The sequence below is a fragment of the Sycon ciliatum genome, chromosome 1, assembly GCF_964019385.1.
Source record: "Sycon ciliatum chromosome 1, ocSycCili1.1, whole genome shotgun sequence".
NCBI lineage: Eukaryota > Metazoa > Porifera > Calcarea > Leucosolenida > Sycettidae > Sycon > Sycon ciliatum.
In genome coordinates, this window is record NC_088643.1 from 82,703,098 (window position 1) to 82,726,996 (window position 23,899).

The 23,899-nt window shown below is 47.5% G+C and overlaps 1 protein-coding gene across 1 annotated transcript in view; it reads right to left on the bottom strand.

Annotated features, from left to right (window-relative positions):
• LOC135805881 (uncharacterized) overlaps positions 1-23,899 on the bottom strand; it is a 101,764-nt gene that overhangs the window by 16,443 nt on the left and 61,422 nt on the right. Inside the window, exon 5 of the mRNA XM_065320001.1 lies at positions 1,517-15,286. Within this exon, the coding sequence (XP_065176073.1) occupies positions 1,517-15,244 (13,728 nt within the window). The 5' untranslated portion in view covers positions 15,245-15,286. The remainder of the gene's footprint in view (positions 1-1,516; positions 15,287-23,899) is intronic.

Below are 23,899 nucleotides of genomic sequence, written 5' to 3' on the forward strand. Positions count from 1 at the left end.
TGTATGGCGAATGCAAAATACAGTACAGAACGTACTACAAAAATGCACCACAGATTATTTTTTTCATTGCCCCGCCACAAATTCATGGCCAAACATGCGGCCAAGGAGAACTGACCATGGGTGCGAACGGCCCCACTCCGTTGACCGAAAGTCTGAACTTTTACCTTGTCCCGTGACCTCAGGTTTCTCCGTGAGTGTGAATCCCCTATTAGTCCCCTTTGTCGGTACCAACGCATTCGTAACTCCGATTAGTAACTTCGGCTCTGCTTTTCTTTTTTCTTCTTTTTTCATGTTTTGAACTATGTTTAACTCATTGGATTTCTTTGTATTCTGTATTTCGTTATCGTTATCTTTTCCTCTAGCCCTCTCGCTTAGGATGAGCTTTCTTTTTTATGGCAGCTTCAGCGAAGGCTATATACCTGCTTTATGCAAGTTGATGCCAACGCGAACAAGCAAAATAATAATAATAATAAACTTGATGTTCTCTCCAGTTCCCACTTGCTAGATCATCGATCCTTTTAAAATCCCCTCTATTCAAGTCCTATTCTCATTGGTCTCATTTTCGAAAGAAAAGGTGTCAGCACCGACGCAATCCACACAGTCAAGTAAGCCAATTTTGTAACTGAACGTTTTCGTTCCCTTCTCATCATGGGTTAGTACAGGGAATAATGGAAAAATGTCAAAAATACAGCAACTTATAGAGCTACAGCAAAAGCATAGAACAATAACCTCACGCTATACGTGTGGGAAAAAATTCAGCAGAACTTGTCGAAAGCAGGGTGAAGGTGAAGAAATGACTAAAACATAATGAAAACATCAGGGAGAAGAAGCATTCCTGACACTTTCACGAGGATTAACGCCAAACAACTGAGGCAACAAAGCATTTTCCTTCTGAACACATAGTTCAGGGGACAACTTACGAATATATAACGCTTCCAAAACAGACAAATGTAATACAGATCTGCCACGAGCCAAAACTTACACCTCATGACAACTATCACTAACCGACAGATGAATCTTGATAGCCGATTGCTGATTGCTAGCATGTCGCGTATTTTTGGTCACCTCCAATGTCGCAGCTCTTGACCCGTCCTTTCCACTGGGCAGTCGCCTTGTAGTCACTTCCGATGCCGCAGGTCCTGACTCGTCCTTTCCACCACACCGCCCGGTTACTCGTCCGGTGTCTGATTCTTCCGTTGTCTTGGCCAATGGCTTTCGTGGTGGTCTTCCACACTTTCTCCCACTTACGCTCGTTGTCACTTCCAGTATCGCTCGTCTCTTCCAGTATGCATCCGCACCTGGCTACGAGTGAATCTTCGAGTAGGTGTCCCTGGCATTGATAATTGTGATGATTTGCCCCAGATACCCCGTGAATCAACAAAATACATTGATCTTGGATCTAAAATTCCAAAATGTTCGGCTCAGCCACCACTCCCCCACGAGTAAATTGTACTTCAGATGGCTGACCGTACCACACTAAAATACCTTCCAACACCCCTGACCTATATGCACGTACCTCCGGTTGAAGATCGAACCGAACTGTCAATGGAAGATCAGCATGCAGATAGCCCATTGTCACGATGTGATTATGAACCATTTTGTGTACCCAGGAGATATTGCCAAGGCGTACATGAGCTTGTTGTTCCAGATGCTGGAGATCCGGCAGAAAGGATGTGTCGTAACTCCTTTGTGAGCTTCCAGAGATATCCTTGATGCACTTGCTCAGCAAGCAATCTTGATTTGAGCTAGCAGCAGGCTGGTTGAAACATTGCACATTGGAGATTGTTGCTAGAGCGTTCATCAAGCTGATGGCCTGCTCATGGTTCAATTTCCTTACAAACATTGTTACCAGGCGAAGACGATGGTCTTTTAATGGCTTGCAGAATACTTCTGGCAGGTCATTCTTCAGACGATACCTATCGAGGAACTTCTGTCCTGAATCGAGGTGTATAGCAAACTGCAGCGGAGCTAACAGATGAGATTTTTCATATGTGACAACACGCATAGACTGAGCCACATAGGCTAAGATCAACCGTTGGAGTCGAAGTAGATCATAGTCCACTGTTCGTCTTGTCAAAACAAAATTGGAGCACTGGCGCACAATGGAATCAACTTCATCAGTGTCGATGTACAGAGCACCTTTGCCCTTCATTTCTGCAACAACCTCCAAAGGCACAGAAGGTTGTGAATCCAGTAATTCCACGCCCAACTGGTTGCCTTCATCGAGACTTGTAGATGAAGTTTGGGTACAGTCATGATAAAAGTCCCACTGAACTTTCAACAAGTATTTCAGAACCTTTGGCAACATGTCACTGATGTAGGACAAAGGTGTGCCATCTCCAATTCGTTCTATCCGGGGAGCAGCACAGTCGACGGCAATACGACCGCCGTTGAAGGCATGTACGCTGTTCCAGGCATCCATGCCTTTGCGTAGAGTCTCTCTTTGCACACCAACTTTTAGTTGTGACAGACAGGCATCTGGCATGTACTGGTGAGATCCAGTTGTTTGCAGCCATTCCATCATCACCAGCAAATCTGAAAAAGCCGTCAACAGCTCCAGCTCTTTGAGATTAGAAAAGAAGTGCCTAATGCAGTTGAGGTGCGCTCCAACAGCAGTGCTGCTATTGCTCTGCACAGCTTGGAGAACAGTAGTGATGCCCATCGGTGGCAACGGGCCAGGATAATGTGCTATCTTCTTTGCAAGATCGCCATACGAAATATTCGCCTCAAATTTGTCCAATCTGTCAAGTATGTTATTGCACAGGTCTTGTTGAAATGCACACTCTGCAGTTTCTTTGAGACCACTGTCTGAATATTTCGGTGAGAAGAGATGTGTGTGTCTGTACTGCATGGTGACAACTTTCTCCAGGCATCGTGTGATCAGCAGTGCGGACTTTTCTTGGCTCAGGGGCCCTCGTCCAGCAATACCATTCACCAAACAGTTGATGGGCATTCCAATTCGCTGTCGACAGAACCACATTGCCTTTACACGTGAGCTACGTTCTGGTGCGGCCATTTCTACATAGTACCTGCTAACGACTTCGAAGATATCATCTACTCCGACTAGAGCCACATGCCAGAAGATGGAGCTGAATGTGAACAGAAGGCAGAGTAGAGCCATAGTAGAACTCAGCCTGCTGTCCGGAGTGCATGTTGGTCGCCCTTCATCATCAAACTGGCTGTAACAATCAATGTTATACCCCCCATCAAGCCGGCCTTTCCGCCCTGTGTAGGAAACTGCTCCAAAATAGAATGAATCTTTGAGGCTGTCTGGGTTGGCGATGAGTGAATACCAATGTGTTTGCTGGCTGAAGAATAGATTGCAAACCAGTACATTGACCATTAGCTGAGGCATGATATGTTGATCGTTGCTGGACTGTGGATCAAATAGAGAATAAAGCTCATCATCAGAACCAAGGGCTGATTTTCGATAGGTCTTACTCAAGAAGAATTGAAACGCATTCTTCTCCAATGTTGAAAGCCGTAAACAATTGAATACGGCATCAAAATTGGACCATAAAGCTTCAAGCGGTTGACATTTGCTCTTCTGGTGATAGTCATGGAAAATGAGAAGCAGCAGAGAGCCTTTCATCCATGCGCGTACTGGTATACCATCCACCAGTGTGTTTGCCGAAAGCCGACTAGAGATCCACTGTTGAATGACCGAGTACTCTTTGCTTTCCATCTTCTTGAACACACTTTGGAGCTCAGCGTACTGTGAATGGGCTCTCTCAAATCCAATATGTGTCGACTCGCCAGTGGCAGGTGGGTTCGGAGAGCGCATGAATGAGAGAAACGTTACCGGTAAATACTCGCTAGTGCCTTGGTTAATGCTCAAGAGAACTGCTCTACACCAATCACTGTTGTATTTGGTCAACCACTTGATAAGGTGCTGTGTGCTGACCTTTGATTTCAAAGCCTTGAGGAAGAACAAACACATGGATGATGGCTGCTTCAGGTCAAAGTCCTGTGTACTTGTCACATAGTTGAACACTGTTCTGAAGTCACTGTCAATTTGGATTACCGAGGCAGCAGATTGTCTGGAGATAATCGCGACCATTTGCTCAAGTAGGCAGTATTTCCAGCCAGCCAAGACAACGCTGTGAAAGAGACTGGACGGTGAACTATCAGTTCCAAAGTCAAGTATTCTCCGGTACAACTCATCAATTGATAGTTGCCTTGTGCCTTCACCATGCTTTCTAACTTGATGGAAGAAGAGTACATCAGCTAATGGCTGTTTCTTGAGGGGTGAGTAACCTTCATAGACTGGGGGCTTGTAGCTGTGGTGCATCGATAGCTCGCTCTTCAGACAACCAACTGTCGTCTTATCATCTCTCTTCCAGAGGTGATCGGTGATTTGTACACTGAGTTCTCTGCACAAGCTGGCATAACGGACATCACTGGCGATCAACCCTCCATTCAGAAGGCGAAATATGGCTTGGATGTCAGCTTGTTGGATTTGGCCGTTTGATGACCAGAACTGGACAGTCTCTAGAAGGGCCAGAATGACCCTTTCTTTCTGATTGGATGTCCCTAGATCAGTTGCAAGTGATGTCATACACTGAATGAATGCTTGGCAAGATACCTGCTCAGCGTGCGCAGTATGGACTGCACTGACTTTGCGAACAGAAGCCGTGGCAATGGGCCTTGTCAGTCCACACAAGAACACTTTCATGCTACGCATCAGTGATAGCCTGTCTACAGTGGTTCCAAGTTGACCTGACATGGCAGAGAGACAGTTGTTGATATCTGGTTCATTCCAAAGTTGGAGCAGAATAACCCACTCAGCGAGGGATTCGGACCACTCTTCAGCCTCACCATTCTCTGCTAGAGTCAGAAGGTGTTTCCATAGCTGATCACATAAAAAAGACAGTAATTGAGCAGAGAAAGCATCTTGTAAGGAGTTATGCACTGCCATTCTTGCTGAGATGTCTGTGATGGAATTTGGAATGTTATCCACTGTCATACTGCACTGGAACAATGTGGCAATGACCTCCCTTTTCTTTTTATTCTTTTCCGTTGCCCAGTACATCACGACAATCAGGTTGCGAGGTGCAGACTGGCATTGGTACTCCTGATCAAGCTTGAGCCATTGGAGAATTTGCTGCACAGACAAAAGTTCACGCGATCCCTCGCAGATTTGTTTGCTACCTTTTGCAAGCAGCAACAGGAGATAGTCCTTGCAAAATGTCTCCTGTATCTTTGATGCCTCGCTGCCTGACAGCAGCTTGCCAATTATCTTGTCCTGTTCTAGCAGCTGCCTCGCCTTGTCCACATTGAATCCAGTATGCAACTTGGAGAGTACTGATAAGATTCTCTGCCTGAGCAGAGTAAAGAGAGGCAGTCCAGGCACCAGGCGATGGAGTGAGAGTTGAACCTGCTGGACCTGTTGACGTTTGCATGATGATACAGGAATCAAGTCAACTAGACAAGAAATAGTCTCTTCTGACCACTCATTGAGATGTGCCAAGCCGTAGTTGCTACAGACACTCGTCAGGACAGGGTCCAAGACGGATGGAAACAGTTGCTGGATGCTTTGATTTATAGCTGCCGCAAAACTGCCTGATGTGTTGCGACTGGTGAGGTCCCGAGCAAGACTGCACATCAGCTTGTAGGCTTGACGATCGGAATATGAGCGTGAAAATCTCTTACATGCCAGCTTGAGAATGCAAGGGAAATCATCTAGTACACACTGTAGTTGCTCATGAAGTTCACCTTTGTTCTTGTAAAGCCGTTGGCAGGACGCCTTGACAGTTTTCGGAAGTTTCACTTTATTACTCAGACAGGGAATATACCGGGTGGCCAGCTCTTGGCCAAGCTTATCGAATCTCGTTGGTAGCACCAATTCTGCAAAGTCCTGATGCTTCTGTGTTTCTTTTAGGTCCACTTCATTGTCGTCACCATATGACTGCGACTCTCTGACAATGATTCCAGCAAGGCGGTGTAGATTGAATGGAGGTTGGCACACCGAATCCAGGAACAGACAGCTCCAATTATTTAGGAAGGTTGCTGCATGGTTGCTTGGTAGATGGACTTCCAATTCTGGAATGTGGAAAAGCATTACGAAGAATTTGTTGCTTTCGGAACAAGACACCATGTTGTCGGTGATAAGTTGATGCCAGATGCGGTGATCTGAAGCCTTCTTGGAATCAATGCTTACCACCAAGCATGTTCTTGAATCCTGTTGGAAGCGCTGAAGTCTCGATTCAACATCACGTTTACACATAAACTCGTGTGCGTTCTCAACAGCGATGTGTTGCATCGATGTTTTACTGACCGTGGCACTGATGAATGACTGGAGGCTTTGCATGTCACTTGACGTGCGGGTAAACATCATGAGTGCTTTAGCTGCATCGGCACACTTGTTGCCCTTTTTTGCACTTTCAGGTGTTCGATTTTCCAGAAGTTGCTTCAAATCACAGCACGTGCTTTCTAGAGCATGAAAATAGATGCCAGCATAATCATTTGCGTCAGCCAGTGTGTGCATCTTCAGCACAAATGTCTCAGGTGTCACTAACTGGAGAAGTTGAGCACACAACCCTCTTGCAAGTCGCTGCATCTCACTACAATTTGCCGTGATGTTGTCAAAGTTGTTGAGAACGCCTGTGAATTCATTCACACAGAAGCTGCCAAATTCATCTCCTTCCCTTGGAGGCTGAATGTGTGACATGAGCAGCGAAGGTAGAGTATTGCCTGGAGAATATCCATAGAACGCGGAAGGACCCATGTGGTCAACAAATGATTGGCAGATGTTATAGGCAGCTCGCACTTTCAGCTGATCTGCATGTGTTAACCGGTGAATGCGCTCATTGAGTATGGATTCTGGAGTGATTAAAAACTTTTCAAAGCGACTGAGGAATGGAGCTGGTGAGCTGTCAAAATCTCTCTTGCTCAAGAACACAATGCACTGGAAGCTTGCGTGAACTTCGCAGCTGTATGTCTTTGTGCCCATTGCAATATTGGCATATGCTCTAGGCGTTGTTGTTTCATCTTGCTGCGGACTCTGCTTGCTTGATACACCAATCCGCAGGAAGCTCTGGTTTAGCAGATCATACAGGCTCCCAAAGACACGTGATGCATTGATTAGAATGGCTGTCGAGGGATGCTCTACGCAGTACTTTATTCCAGATATTACTTCAGCAACATGAACATCAGATTGATCCTGCAACAAGTCACTCATGCAGAAAACCTTGGCAGTGTCTCTGCTTATCACACCTTCATTCTGGAGGAGCCGCAATCCGGAAAAATCATCTGTTGGATCAATAATCAACTTGAACCGTGGTGCTAAGGGATGACCTGTCTCTATTGGCTTTTCAAACTGATCTTTCTGGGGCCGGCCACGGTGTGATGAAAATCGAAGTGCATGACGAAGGATTGCCATCTTAGAGCGGTAGAACTTTTGCTGAGGACGCTGAAAGGTTATACCCGCTTCTTGCAATTTGGCTTCGACACACTGAAAGAAGATGTTGGTGATGCGCCTGAAATCAGAATCATCAGTGGCATTGAAGTTTTGCTCAAGTGCTCTAAGCAGCAGATCCCCACTAAAACTTAATGAGTGCCTGCTCTGAAGTTGGTGACGATGGATGTGGCGGAGAAGGTAAATTATATCGCGGCAGTGGTAGATTTTTCCAAAGGTGTCATCTTTCACTACCTCTCGATATGCATTGCAAAGACCTTGTAAAAAGAGATTAGCGCTCTTATCAAGAGACTTGACCACATGGCCAACGCATCCAGCAGCAAGAACTAGCATATCATCTAGGGAGGCCAATGAGCGAAGAACGACAACCATCCGGTTTTCATTGGCAGAGTCAAAATGATTGTTGGATATGGCTACAAATGACATCCTGCACTTGTCCAGGAATGGGTGAAGCACCTTCAACACCATACTGTTTTTGCTTGGCAGGCCTGCTTCATCCAGCAGCACCACACACCGCGTCTTTGTCTTTGCGGTGTGGTCATTGTTGTATATTTCCTGAAACTGCTCAGCCTCAACTAAAACTTGCTTGATATCGTTGCTGGTGGAATATTCTGAACACTGGTAGAAAAGGCAATGTAGTTTCTCAAACTGCTCACAAAACTTCTTTGGTGACGACAATCCATGCAAGTTGTCACGAACAATGTGAAAACTCAGTGTCTTGGACGCTCCAGGAGCACCGATGATACACATTGGAGTTCTGGTCTGGATACAAGCTGTTATTGCAAATACGTTCTCCTTCAATGCTTGGTTCAGAGCAACACCCGGCGGAATTGCAAAGTTGTCCCTTGTCACAAACTGGTTCACCGCTTCCTCAAACACTTCTGAGACCCTTTTGCCAGTTGTGACATCCAGATGGTTGTCGAAACTGGCACGGCAAACTCCATTCCCTTTTGGAGATTGGTCAGGAAGGCGCATATAGTACACCACACACACAGCAAGATAGATGCTAGTGCGCATCTTGGAGATGGGCTGCACCGGTGTTCTATTCAACTCTCCAGGCACATTTTGAGCACCCAGCACATGGAAGAATGAACATGCTTGAAAGAACGGAATGAGGCAAAATACTTTCTCGATGTCCCGGTGGCTGACAGATCCAAGGAGTTTCTTGTCCAAGAAAAACCTATGAGCGGCAAGAAGTATGGTAGTTAGTTGTGATTGGACAGCTGTTGGTTCACAAGCTGTACCATCATTCAGGTTGCGCCATTGCATGGAAAGCCTTTTCTGAATATATTGTTCCAGTTCCGTGTTATTGTCCAGACCAGGATATTTCCACCTGAATGACACCATAGATGCTGGTAACTCATGTACAGTGTAGTTCCTCTCTCCAATGTCCATTACACTGGCGCTTTTACTCGCAGTCTTGACATGCTGCTCTCTAACAGCATTAGTGTCATGAGCATCTGAGGGTGTGTATGGGTTTATGGCAGCGACGAAGAAGATATTGTCTGGCAGTCTCTTGCCATTCAAGCTGTGATCAACGAGAATTTCTTTGTAGATTCCCGGGCTACACGCTGTGTTGACCTCGTCAAAAAACACAACAAGCTGCGTGTGCTTTAATTGGGTGGCCAGCCGGCAAGGTGTCTGTAGAAACATGTCAATCTCATGAGGTTGCACTCCGGGATGAACCAGCTGATGCCAAAGGAGAGGATGCACTTCGGCTTGTAAGAACAGCTTCAGTAAAGTGACAGACTCATCTCTGGTTGGTTTCGTGCTGTCTATCAGTGTCTTGAGAAAGCTCCCAGCTGCCAGTGGTTTTAGACGTGGTATATCAGAATAGCATTGAGACATAAACGTCTGCAAATCTCTGATGAGCTGCTCACACAGAGCGCCTTGCAAACTTGTGCCTGTCGGTGCAGTGGTTTCACAGGAAGCCAGATTGTCCAGAACCCATTTCCAAATATCTACCAGTGCGTTCTGATCGTAAGACTTTGCAAGAAGACCAGCCTTATACTTTGTGAGCTGTGATTGCTGTGAGGCCAATCGCATTGCATACTGCTGGTTCTGTAGTTTCTGTCCCAACCATTCAGAAAAGCGCTTCCTCAGCCGAGGTGCTTTGCTTCTTCCCAGACCTTGCTGCATCGCTTGCTCATCAAGAAGATTTGCATAGAATTCCAGAAGAAACGTTTTTCCGACGCCGGTTTCTCCTTCTATGACAAGAGGAATCCGTGCTTGTTTTCGCTCGTGGATCATCAAGATCTTGTAAGCAGCATCCGGGGTAAGCACAAATTGTTTCTCACGTAGCAGTTGTGATAAAATAACCTCATTGAGATGGAAAGTGTCTGCAATATACCTTTCCCACCGATTCGAAGATGATCTTAGGGTCTCCTCCGCTCCCTTGGTGATGCGGTTGAAACCAACAGTAGTCATCTGGTGTGAGGCATGTGTACACTTTGGGTAGAGAGGCCACATTCTCTGATAAGCTGAATCAAATACCAAAAAAGACTGCCGACAATCTCTCCAGGAGCATTCCAGATCCGCTGCACAGAGATAGTGAGCCTCGGCAATGAATTGTTCGAATAAATCGGATCCCATGGAAGGAAGGTCAAAGTGACGGAAGAATGACTTCTGTTCAAAATATTTGAATCGTCTCTGAAGGTATGCTACGAACATGGCCTGGACTCGCTTGTCACCTTTCAACAACATCGACGTTGGTGAGCTTGGTTTCATCTCGATACTGAGCTCCCAGAGTTTGAGAAGTGACTCCTTGAAATCACGTGCACTCATTGGGAAGCTGCTTAGATCCGGATATTTCTGGTCACCTTCCATTTTCTCATTGATTCGCTTTCTACCATTCCGTTTTGTGAGGTAACAGGCAGTGTATCTCGCAACAAGACAATCTCGATCTGACAAGATAAATGCGTGATGCTCATTGACCGCTCTCTCTTCAGCAAATAATGCTAACATTGGCAAGTGTTTTCTCAGGTAGTTCGAACCGGTGCTTGCCTGATTCGGTGGAGGGGGCACTTCAACCCACCATTTCCAATCGGAATCCCGAGGGATAGTGTGTGTTGAACCAGATGTTGGACTGATCAATGATCCTGTTACAAGCAAGTTGAAGAAGAGCATATCAACAATATCCCATGGCAAATGTGATGACAAGCTGAACAGAACAGTCGCTTGTCGGGGCAGTGAATTGAGCTTCTTGATAATGGAAGTGTAGTCAGGTACTCCGTTGATAGTGATAGTACATTGGAAAGACTTCACCTCATTGTGGATATATGTGGACTTTCCGACACCTGGCTTTCCAGTAACAGCAACTACTTTCGGACGCTTCACTTTCTTCAGAGCGGCCTCGATGGCCTTTGATTGCTGAGAGTCACTCATGTCATTGCCATCCCATAAAACACAACCAGGTAAAGATGTTGCACAGCAGTCCAGTAAGATGTAGTAAACATCCGCATGTTCTTCGTGTTCACTCAATCGCAGTTGTTCTGTAGCCAAAGCTGAGCGTGTCTCCCTATTCAGCCGGTCAATGCCAATCAACACAAATGGCACAGATGTGACGAGAGTTGCACGGGACACAAACTGTTCTAACTCCGATACTGTAGTGTCCAGAGTACAAAACAGTAGCTGTGACTGACACGGCAAAGCATGCTGCTGTAGAAATACAGATAGGACACTAGGCAGGAGGTTGCTAGTGCCATTTGGCTGTTGCTGATGCACCCGTTGCTGGTGATTCACCTGCGATAGTGCTACTGAATAGATGTATTGTTTCCCTTCATCATAAGCAGTCAGGCCATCTTCTCCAGCTGCAGATTCCACATTGATTTTAGCATTGACCAGCGTACACAGTTCTTCCAACAAATGACTGCCGTTTCCAAGACCAAAAGGTCTATGCGTGCCTTGGAGTATGCCCTCTACATTCTCAGGCTTGCTCAAAAGAGGCTGGGATGAAAGCAGTATGGCTGCAACACATCTTGCGCTGGCATTCTGCACGGTATCATTCTCCATCATGGATTGAATGCTTCTTTGTTGTAACTCTCCAGGTTGTAGTAAAGCCAACATATGGCCAATCTGAGAGTTGCTGTAGAGACGAAGACAACGACTTTTACTAGTGCGTGCTTGCTTCAGTTCCAGACGCCACTTCTGTAACGTGTTCTTCAAAGTACGCCCTTCTTCTTCAATTCTAGAGACACCGTTGAGAGGATACCGCAGTTGGCGATTGGGTATGAAATAGTGAGGGTGCCCATCCTTTTCCAGTGCGAACAGAGTCTCTTTGAGCATATCCACAGCATTAATGACCTTCAGAAATGCCTTTGCTCTTTCCTTAACATCTGCTTCACTGCTGTTTTCACTGAGAACCAGTTTCCGCCTGAGATCGAACAATTCCTCCTCTGATAGCGTGCACCCTCCAGCCGCATCAGAATCATAGCTGAAATCAATTGCTGACAGCCTGCTCATATGAGCATTAAGGTGGACAGTTGCTTGGCCATGATTCTGTAGCTCATGTACAAGCTCGAATGCATTGTCAATACTTTTAGATTGAGCCTTGTGGATAATGCCTCGGATGTCGCCAAGGTTCTGACCGGCTGTCCGTATATGCTCAGTGTTTTCGGCAGTAGCTTGTAGCAGCTGCAGCTTACAGATAGCATCACGGAGCTGAGTTGGTTGGTGTTGGATGAAGTCACGCAGGCATTGGTGGCTGGCCATTAGAGAACGTAACAATCTGGCTTGCAGTGGTTCTCCGCGTGTCTGATTCGTCAGTTGTTCACAGAACCCAGGGTTGAAGCTGTGCTCCATCAACAGCTGTATCAAGCTGGCTTGCTTTTGCACTTCTTCAATGAACTTCATGTGGTCCGAGGTCAAATCCTTGAATAAATTGTTGACTTGGTGAAACATCTCTTTCACTGCCTTCAACTCGAGACGGTCAATGCTCACTTCCCGCAGACTTTTGACTACTTTGAGATCGTCATCATCTGCGTCATCCTCCGTAGTGATCATGTCATTGTCTTGAAGTACCTTCAGCAACGTGGGCACCCAGGTACTATACCTCATCACTATGAAACACTGTTGAATGGTTTCAAGCACATTCTTCACTTGGTCACCGCTACCTAGCTTGGCGTACGGGGGAAATGAGACCAATGTAGCCAGCTCTGCGCTGATGTCGGCAAACCGCATTTGTTCATTCATTTCCAGGAGCGACTTTGCATTCACGTTCAAAGACAGAATGCTAGACATGAACGTGTGGGCCGACTGCAGATTTTCGGTCATGGATTCAAGAGTATGACAAGGCTTCCCTTCTTGTTGCATGGACAAGACGGCCGAGAAAAGAGCATGGCTCTTCTGTGACAAGAAGTGGTGTAGAAAGTCGCAAACAGTAGATCCGTTTACCATGTCAGCTTGCAGAGGGCATTGTAGACTTATCAACATGGTCTTTGCTGCTGAACATGCTGCATTAAGATCCTTGTACTCAGGTGCTTCCGTGCCGTTGATACGTTGTAAGGCATTCATTGAAGTTTGGTGTAGGTTGTTAATACACTGCTCCTGCAGCCACTGGACGATGCTCACGTACTTGTCTAACTCCTTGTGCAGGTCATCCAAAGTCGGCATATCGCACTCCTGTACTATTCTCAGTTGAAAGACTTTGAATACTTTATTCAGTTGCTCTTTCTGCTGAACGTACCATGCATGGGAGTCTGCCGTGTATGTCTTTTCAATGATGCTGACGTTGTGGTTCTGAATCGTGGTCCTGAGATCCTGAAACCACTTTGTGTCCTTGGGTTGTTTTGCTTGAGTGGCCGTCCTGCTGCTGTTCCTGCTGCTGCTGCTGCTGCTGCTATTTGCATCATCATTGCAGCTGGTGCTCTCGAGGTATACAAATACCTCATTGCATTGTTGGAGCAGAATGCTGCAGTGGCCTTTCACGTACACCTTCGGATCGGCTGCAAGAATTCTTCGCAGTACCATCGTGTACAGAACCCACTCAAACGCATGGAGATTGGTGGGCCGGTCGTGAGCTTCCACAAATGATGTTCCAAAGGTGTTGATGGTTTGCTCAGGGTTCTGTTTGTACAGAGACAGGAGAAGTTCCGACACCTTTTTACACAGCTTCAACCACCAAATCCATGCCAGTGACCGCTCTGTTGTGCTTGCCTTGGAGTTGTCCAGTAAAGTCATGACATTGATGAGGTAGCTTGACACAACCTGTGTCGTTCTGGCCACTTGCTGGTACGTGTAGTACCTGTAGCTGTTGTTGGACGGAAGGGACCAAGAGTATTTGATGTCATTCATGGCAGATTGCATGCTGTCATTCAGCTGCATTTCACGCACATAGCTGCTGTACTTCAGAATCAAGAAAACCTGGTACGTGCATGCCTTTCTGAGCATCATGAGGATAGGAACAAGGTTGGATTGAATGAGATCAGGTTGAACCTCACCGACAAAATCAATGAGACTGGCAAGTGATTCTGGTTCCTTCTCCAACTCCCTCTTTTGGTTGGGATTACCACCAAGAACACAGGTGCTGAACAAGACAACACCAAACTGCTTGTTTTCCTTCGGTACGTTGGAAAAGAAGTGTTTAAGGTCCTCGGCTGAGACAATTCCACTTGTTTGTTGCAGATAGCGATTGAATACTTGTGACAGATACTTCAGCAGATGTTCAGAGAGGTATTTCTCCTTGGCAACTTCGGCAATCAACACAAGAACCATATTTGGGCCACCATTGCGTGACAAGGCTTGCAAAGCACAGACCATAGTGTCACATTTACAGTCTTTAGCAAGATCCATCATCAAGCTGGACTTCACTGTCACGTCTTTGCAGGTTGCAAGGCGACCAAAAACAAATTTCCAAACTTGATTGTCATCAAACCCGTCCGTGAAGAACTCCCGAAACCGTTGAATCAAGCCGCGTGCCGCTTCTGGATAAAGCCTATCATTTTGACTGGCTGCAGAATCCTTGTATAGTCCTTTGAGCAATTCACAAAAAGCTTGAGGGCCAAGTGGAATCAATAGCCTGGTCTTCTTGCATTTCCTCAGCATATCCGAAAAACCATCCAAGAAGTGCTCCACTCCTTCCTGGTTCTTCGAGATTCTGAAGAAACCTTGAATATGGTGAAAGAGACCATGCCAGTATGTCTGTTGGTTGCCATTGAGTGCATTGAACTTGAGGTCGAGGCGCACCAAGCTGAAGAATGCTTTCATGAGCTGGACATCTGGCTTGAAGACATCGTCTCGCAAGGACAGCTGTTGGGCAAGTGTTGCAAAAACACCTGCAGCCTGTTTTGAGCACTGGGTGAATTCCATCAGGTCTATCATGTCCTCTGTACATGCATCATTGGTGATGAACATCGAATCCAGGTCATCAGTGAAGTCAGCCATAACGCTGATCAGACGTTCTTGCAAAGTTGCACGCAATGTCGTTTTTTTGGAAGCTGCGCCTGGTATTCGCCAAGATGAAAAAGTCATCCTATGGATTTGTTTCTTCAGCTGAATGCAAAGGTAGAGCAAGCATGGGTACAGCACTGGAGAAGCATGTTCGTTTCCATTGAAGACGAGTTTCACCACATCACAGAGCTGAGTTACATCATCATTGAATTTCTGAGGCGACGGCTGTTGACGAACATTGTCATTGATCCAGTGGTTGAACATTCCATTCAGAGTTGGCAAGCAAGACACGCTTGGTGTTGTTGTTGTTGTTGTTGTTGACTGGGCTCTCAACAGGTCATGCACTTTTATTGCAACCTTAGAGCTAAAGTCAGTGTCAGTTGACCGAAATGGAAGATTGGAGAGGAATGACCATTTCCCTCCATCACTGCTTTCAGCCATTTTGGTTGTGTAGCTGTATCAACGTTTTGCCACAACTGTGTTCTGTAAGCACGCAACATACACAGTAATGTGCACACTAATCAGGCAAAAAAACTTAAGAGAGCATGTCTGAGAATACCAAAGTATGCGGGCAAGCGGATCTCTCCGATTTCGCTTAAAATTTGCAGGTATGTTCCCTTTGGGGTGTAGATCGCTTGTGCAAAAGCCCTTGAAAAAGTTTCTGAAGGGAACCTTGAAACTTGCATACCCCTCAAAAATGGCCGAAATATCACACTAATTATGGGTCTATGAACGAGTCACACCACAGCGTAGACGAACAAGCTACGAACAAAACTCCATCAAGCCAACATTGCCTCACCTTAGAAGAGTTCCTGGAGCAGTACCGCCTAGCCACGCTAGGATCCCAGAAGACGAGGGCCATCACCCCCTGACGCCACAAATGATCGTCTTGAAAATAGCTAATTTACAAGCGCTGGCAAAACAGCCAGCTACGTCCTCAATTGGCAAGAACTATACACCGGCAGATAGTAGAACACCTCTTCTAGCACTGAGGACATGTCTCCCATCTTCCTTTTGGGGTTTTCTTGAAGAAAACTTTTTTGAATTTTTCCACTTGACCATGCTGGCATGCTGGCCAAAGTCATACCTGCGCAGGAAAGCTCGCCCCTCCGCGATGTCTCCTCGGCAATTTCTACTCCAACACCACTCCCAACGCTGCAGAACAATGTGTATTGTTGACTCCGACCAGGAAAACCAGCGGTGATCCCTTGTCACTCCAAACGACAAGCTTCTCCTTGCGCCACCGACAAATTTTGGTGCGACCGTTGATGCAAAAGTGACTGAAGTCCTGAGCGCAGTTTTTGAATTTTATTGCAAGAGGCACGGTGAGATCGCGTGCTTTGTGACGTAGGATGACGCTTCCTGGGTCGCGACATGCCGCGATCTATCGCGATCGTGTCTGGAACGCTACTCGGTACAGACCGTGATGGCTGAGGTAAGATGCGCTGCATTTCCCGCTTGATCTCCTGAGAACCCCCACAAACTGTCCTAGGAGTGTTGCAATGGCAGCAAGCCGTTGAAATATCCCGCCGTACAGCAAGGAGAGTTATGCATCTTTCACACTTACTGTACCTCCTGCAACCCCGAACATAGTCCAACAGTAAAAGTCCCTTGTTTTCATGTCGATCCTCAACAAGAGCTGCTAGCTCGTTCCCTTTGTGTTGACTGGTACGCTAACAGCACTGGCTGTATGCGGTTGTCGCGTGAACAGCATGGCAGATTTCTTACGTCATAAAGGACGTTATTTCATCATCATTTCACCGGTCTTCCAGCTACATGGTCAGGGAAAGTCCCGGTTCGTAGGCCTACAACACGGTCAGCGTGTTCTTCAACGCAGTAACAACATATGTGTGATCGCTTCCAGATCAACGGGCATTCAAGAATCAAGGCGAGTACGAGTAGCAATCACACATGACGAAGGTGACTCTGAAATCTCGTGAGCCGTAATTTACTCGACTTGGCATTCTTGCGTCACAAGGCCCGCGATTTCTCAGTGCCTCTTGCAATAAAATTCAAAAACTGCGCTCAGGACTTCAGTCACTTTTGCATCAACGGTCGCACCAAAATTTGTCGGTGGCGCAAGGAGAATCTTGTCGTTTGGAGTGACAAGTGATCACTGCTGGTTTCCCTTGTCAGAGTCAACAATACACTTTGTTCTGCAGTGTTGGAGTAGAAATTGCCTAGGATACATCGTGGAGGGGCGAACTTTCCTGCGCAGGTATGACTTTGGCCAGCATGCAAGCATGGTCAAGTGGAAAAATTCAAAAAAAAGTTCATTTCAAGAAAACCCCAAAAGGAAGATGGAGAACATGTCCTCAGCGCTAGAAGAGGTGTTCTACTATCTGCCGATGTATAGTTCTTGCCAATTGAGGACGTAGTTGGCTATTTTCAAGACGATCATTTGTGGCGTCAGGGGGTGATGGCCCTCGTCTTCTGGGATCCTGGCGTGGCTAAGCGGTACTGCTCCAGGAACTCTTCTAAGGTGAGGCAATGTTGGCTTGATGGAGTATTGTTCGTAGCTTGTTCGTATACGCTGTGGCGTGACTCGTTCATAGACCCATAAATAGTGTGATATTTCGGCCATTTTTGAGGGGTATGCAAGTTTCAAGGTTCCCTTCAGAAACGTTTTCAAGGGCTTTGCAGAATCGAACTACACCCCAAAGGGAACATACCTGCGAATTTTGAGCGAAATCGGAGAGATCCACTTGCCCACATACTTTGGTATACTCAGACATGCCCTCTTATTAAAAGGCAGCGAGGAAACAACAATTTAATATTATTTGTTATCACTTTTAAGTTTGAACCAATCAGTTATTTTCACTTTCAAGGAAACTAATGGATAGGAATTTAACAGTCACACAGAGATACATGCCAACTCTATGCCAAGGCAGACCAATGGTTGTTTTTCAAACAAGAACATTTCAGAGAAAGACAGAGAATGAGTTGAAAGCAAAACTAGTACGCAAGTTGGACTCGCTTTTGCGCAAGCCCTGGCACACGTGCAGTATTGGCATATTGCTGTGAGTGTGTGTCACGTGGCTGTCCCAGCACGATTTGGAAGCTCACAAAATTTTACGGACATCCTGTTATGGTGTCATATCGGAAGACGTGCCTTCTTCAAGCTCTTGAACTGTCGGGATGTGAAGGTGCGTTCCTTTGCAGTTGATTTCTTGATGTGTCAAAATGCAGTTTTAGCTTTTAAAGCGGTATTAGCTTTTCCATCAGTTTGTCCAGTTAGTTTCTTGCTCTCTCGGCATTGTCGTCTAGCTACAGCTTTCGATTCTGTCACTTGGCTGGCAAACAAACCGGCAGTTTTCCAGTCCCAGTATCTTTATGCGGAACATTTTTTCCCAGCAGCATGACGACAGATTGCTCTTAGGTTCCTCCCCATGCCTTGCCGATCCAGGCGCATTTTCCGCTCGCAGCACTCCGCCAGCACCAGTCGCGTCGGAGATCGAGCACATCGCCCCGCGCAATGCGGACGGCAGCCGAGGGCAGAAAACGGCGGAGAAAACATACTCGTACAAGTAATTGGTTGATGTCGCAAGTGGATCGTCTCACTCCTAACTACGATTTCGCGTAGTCGGCGGAGATGCCCCTGCATACCAGCATCTCACCAGCAGATTCTCACAGGTGCAAGCAATCATTGTGAGAATCAATCGGACATTCATCTTCGCCATCTGTTGTTCATGTGGCTGCGCTTGTAGGTCTTCGTTGTACATGCGGCTGCGCGTGGAGCTCTTTGTCGTACATGCTGCTGCGTTTGTGTATCTTTGTCGTACCTGTTCCTGCGTTTGTGTCTCTTTGTCTTACATGCTGCTGAGCCGTGGTACACGCTGCTGCGCTGTTTTTGACTCCTGTGTACATGCGGCTGCACCGTCTTCTCTCCCCGTTGTATACACACTTTCTCGTCCTGTTGCCGTTGTACGTGTTCACAATATATTCCCTTGTCTCGTCTTGTTTCGGTGTCAGTTGCCTCGTCGTCGCCTGAGAGCAAGAATACTCACTCTATAAACTAAAGTTACTTGGCCTTTTGGTGTGTGGCGTGGCGCGGTTGCGCAAGAGGAGAGCAGTTCGTGCCACTCGTTGATGACATTTGGCGCCCAACGCGGGGCTCGAACCCACGACCCTGAGATTAAGAGTCTCATGCTCTACCGACTAAGGAACAGTTCGTCCCATTCGTTGATGACACATCTACTCTCCATGCCCAAGAAGCGTCATCAGGATGAGGCACAAGGGGAAAAGAAACTTAGGGAACCCCATCAACGACGGGTTACGTTTGTCGATATCAAACTCAACTCAGTTACTAAAGCCACGAGTCGCGAAGATACAAAATGGACACCACACAATAAGTTGTTATCGCCGTACTGTAGGCTGAGACCACCAGCTGGAGCAATGAGGTCAGCCCGATGAGCACCGATGCATCCACAGCATCCAAACTCTTGATGACTGCAGCTGTAACCTCGATTGGTGAGAGGCGGACTGGGCCGTCAGTACGTTTCAGCACCAGGCGAACAGTCCCAACGACAGGTAATGGTTGGCCATCCAAGGCAACGAGCACATTCAATGTGCCATCGACCGGGCAGTTGGCGGTGAGTACTGAGGTGCAGCTAGCAGAGATCAGTGTATGGGTTGACCCACTATCAATAACAGCAGTGACACATTCCCAGTCACACTTGACACCACAACGACGTACATCCGCATGCATTCTCGGGAGGGTGCCAGGACGAGAGGCACTTGAAATGCACAGGACTGGGGCTTTCTTGTCCGCTTTTGACACCCCGGCAGCAGATTAGCCAGCAGAAGCCGCTATCCAGGCTTTGCGCTCTGGGCATGCAGACTTGACATGGCCAAGCTTGTCGCAAAAGAAGCATGTTCGTTCCCCACCGCCATACCGATCACGTTGCCTCTTTCGGCGAGGACAGTTCCCCTTAATATGTCCGGGCTCGTGGCATTGGTGGCAAATTACGCTGCGGGACGCACATCCAGCACCTCCAGTTGCAGCACTGGTGACCACCCTGAAACTACGGACACAATCAGCATGCGTAGCCTGTAGGGCACGCACCTGCTCCACGCACTCCGAGACTTTTAATTTTTTCCTAGCAGTGGCCATACGCAGGGGCTGGACAAATTCTATCGGTAACCCACTGATAAACTGTTCAATCACTACAGTGTCCTCGTCACCAGTCGCGCTGTGACCAGACAGGCCCAGCAACCGTTGCAGATCGGCGACGTACGCGTCCACCGACTCATCAGGTCTCAGCTTACGCTGTACAAACAGGCCGTATGCCTGCGACTTCGTCACGGCGAACGCAGATGATAGCTTGCCGAACACAACATCCGGATCTGCCTTGTCGGTGTCCGACAATCGATCATACACCAGAAACGCGTCGCCGTCCAGAAAGAGCGGAAGGTGTTTCATCTTGTCATCGTTCGACGTCCATTTAGATATTTTGGCCAACAGACCAAATTTCGACTGGAAGGCATTGAAATCGTCCCCCTTGCCCATGAAGGGACGAAGGAAATTGTCCAGCTTGAGACTCATACTGAACAGAACACACTACAAATAACGATACTAAACACTAGTATAACAGCTTGCGGGAAACAAGCACGGGCACCGACCACGGCCACAAACGCACCAACACAGGTGAACACTACAACACGAACGACCCAATGATCCTCAAATCCAAGGCGGGTTTCGGCACCACTCTGTTGTGTAACGCACGTACACCAATTATTCACCACTACTACTCCGCACAGCACTCACAATGGCGGACTCTGACAATAAGGTAACTAAAAAGGACTGATACTTGGAAATGAATTAGTTAGGTGAGGATAGAGAAAACAACAACTCAATCTTGTGAGAGCTAATCAACAAGGAGAAATAAACCCGGAACTCTCCACGGAACCGGCGGGGCGGGGCAAGGCGACGTGGAGAAGCCCGGCTGACATGTGCGAGTACGCACTCGACGCGGTCAATGGGGCTTTGGCCAGCGAGCGTGGGGACGCTAACCTGTGCAGCAAGCGCAGCATGCAAATACGGCAGAAGGCAGAAGCAGTGTGCATGCTCGCAATAATGACGCGTAGCTGATAGGGCATGACGTCAACACAACTCGTGAAAACGCCTACGCAAAAATGTGTTCGAAAAGTAACAGTGATCTACGATGCAGGAAACGATCTCTGCGATCTGGCAGACGATGAAACAATTCGAAACTAGACAAATCGACAGTCAGTGAGTCAGAGAAAAGGAAACATGATGTTGGAAAGAGAAGAAAGGAACAGAGCCGGTGCGGAGAATGCAGAGTATGGATAGAAGAACAGAACGGTAAGCAAAGTCTCAAACGAAGAACACGACGTACAAATTCAAATCTATAATTCGAAGCAATAAATAGTCGTACATTATGGTATCATATACATGCACTTGTGGAGAAAGAGGCAAACTATTCTACTTCACAGCTGTGAGCCCGGCTGTTTCCGCCCCCTGTTACTCAAGGCAAGACACAACTGGAATAATTCACTGGAGCAGGTTGTCCATCCAGTGATTTCCAAGTGTCCATTGTACACAGCACGCGCACCATAGTGCTTGCATTTAGCTCCAACTCTCGGCCACAGAGCGACAGGCGAAGCCCTATCCATTTATCAGATGGGTCGTGCGGATGCGACTTTGCATTTGGCATGGGAGTGGCTACACATTTTTCCCTGTTACTAGTGCAGACCTTATGCCACGTTCATCATCATCCTAACACCATTTGTCGGTCAGGACCGTACATGTCCGTCGTTTCAGTGTTGAAAGAGCAGCAGTTGCTACTGCTGGGGCGGACGAGATGGCCCATCCGCTACGCGTGTTGAACAAGAAAGACTGCCTGCTCCTGTTGAGGCACGATCAGTGCATTACCAGTTACGACTTGTGCTTCCATTTGCTCCGCAGTCACCACCGTTCTCTGCTGGTCGACGCTATGTTCTGGGGTCTAGTTTTGTTTGCATTGGGCACCCCATTAATAATTAATTTGGGCGGCGGCCGCTCGCGTCAACTCTATGGCTCACTGGCCAAGAGCGAGATGGCAACCCCTCCCCCCTCTCAAATCCTCGGCACCTCAGTATGGTGATAAGACGTGGTCAGGACTGCAGTATGCTGGCTGATAGAGTGGGCGACCTACCCTGTCCAGGATTGAACATCAGTCTACTACCATCGCCTCGTTCGGTGTTACCTGGACCCTTATCTTTTCGGGGAAACTTGGCCCACAAATGCAATGTGCTTAAAGGCTCGCCAACATTGATGTGCAGGTTTACGCCGACAGCCATCATGTGTCCCATCAAGATAAGTCCGGCGCGAGGAAAGTGCTCTATGGCTTGGATCCCCAGCTTGCGCGCGCACGCACCGGATGCGTACCGGAAGCACATTATGCATGGCTCAGCGTCGGGCAGGCTAGAAGCCAATAGAATGAACTAGCTTGGAACTGATGGCCGCCGTTTGCGTTTTCCCAGGTCAGTATAAGTATTAGTGATTGGTAAGTGGGCCCATGCCAGCATTTTTCAGCAGTGTGAGTGCGTAGTTCCGTAGGTATGGCAGTGGTGAGGATATGGACGTGTGGTGTGTACTGTACGTATGTGGATGTGCATGTGGCAGACGCGTGTGCTATCGTGTGAGTGGTGGAGGAGATGCAGAGTTGCGGGCTGTGAGAGTTTGTGGCTACTGCTAGAGTTGCTAAGGTGAAAGCAGCCATCATGGCTGGGCAATATGGCTTGTTTGCCAGTACGGTATGTGCTTTTCTAGGCCAATAAGCAGTATGCAGTGTTGGCGCCGAGTGGGCCAGTAAGTGGGCTCACGCAAGCAGCTTGTGGTGGTGTTCGAGCATTTATTCTCTGTCACATGAATGTGAGGCGGTTGAGAGAATGCTGGATTAACATTCTACTCCCCATGCTAGAGTATAGAGTAGACACACACGCGTGCAGGACGCGACACACCAAAAGACAAGAGAGTGAGTTTGGAAGAATGGGAATGTCGGGCAGAGTAGCTGGCCTCAATTGAGTGCGCGTTAACGAATCGTGTGGTCGGCCTACCGAGGGCAGGAGCTGTATATGACCAAGTGGGTCGGCCTGCGCTGAGCAGGAGCGGTTTGTGACCCATGCGAGTTTGTGCGTCGGCCTGCGTTGAGCAGGAGCGGTTTATGACCCATGCGAGTTTAATAGTAGTGCGCGAGAGGCCAGTTACGGAGGAGTGCCCATGCCGACATTCCCATTAGGGCCAGAGGAGATAGCGGGTGATAACCAATATAGATGGTAAGTATGTATTGCACAAGACTCAGCGTTGTTCTAGAGGCATAAAGACAGACTGATATTGTGGAGTAGGATCGACAGAGAACGCTATCTGCATCGTAAGTGAATGTCTTTGCACTTACTCGGTGATCGGCTGGACCATGGTGTAAGGCCGCTCCGCAGCTGTAGGAGCAAAGGTCCTGAAGGCATCCATCTTGTTCCGGGACAGGGCATCAGCGATGGTATTGGAAATTTAGGGCTCACAGTACGTATGCTGATAGCCAGTGGACATCAGCGCCATTTTGATTTGGGGCACTCAAGTTCACGTGATCCTTTCGCGTGCGGAGCTGTATGCAGTTCTGTGCTGGCGTGTAGTCTCTGATCTACGTGCAGGCTGCAGCATGATGGAGCTGCTGTTTTCTTGCTCTGTCGGCAAACAAAATTTCCGACGAGTAGCTAGAAGATGGCATATGGAGGAGCTTGGGAGGCCTTGATCTTTTCTGTAGTTCGGGAGATGGACATCGAACATTACAATGGTAGTTCTCCGTGACTTACCCTTGGTACTGAGCTGTGGCTAAGGTGAAGTGAGGGACGAACTACCCAAAAATATCGCAAGCCTACAAGCGCTTCGGGTCACTAATGCCCGGGAAGAAATTGATGAAGAGTACTAGTCTGCCACGACGATACTCCACAATGACCAGCTCACACTCGGCTCTACCCACACCTGACCATGGATTTGGAAGGCCCTAAGGAAAGGAGTTCGTTCCACTGCGCAGTGAACGAAACGGCAGGTGAACAAGAGTTGTGCACGCCGTCGCGTAATCTTTGTAGTTTGAGCAA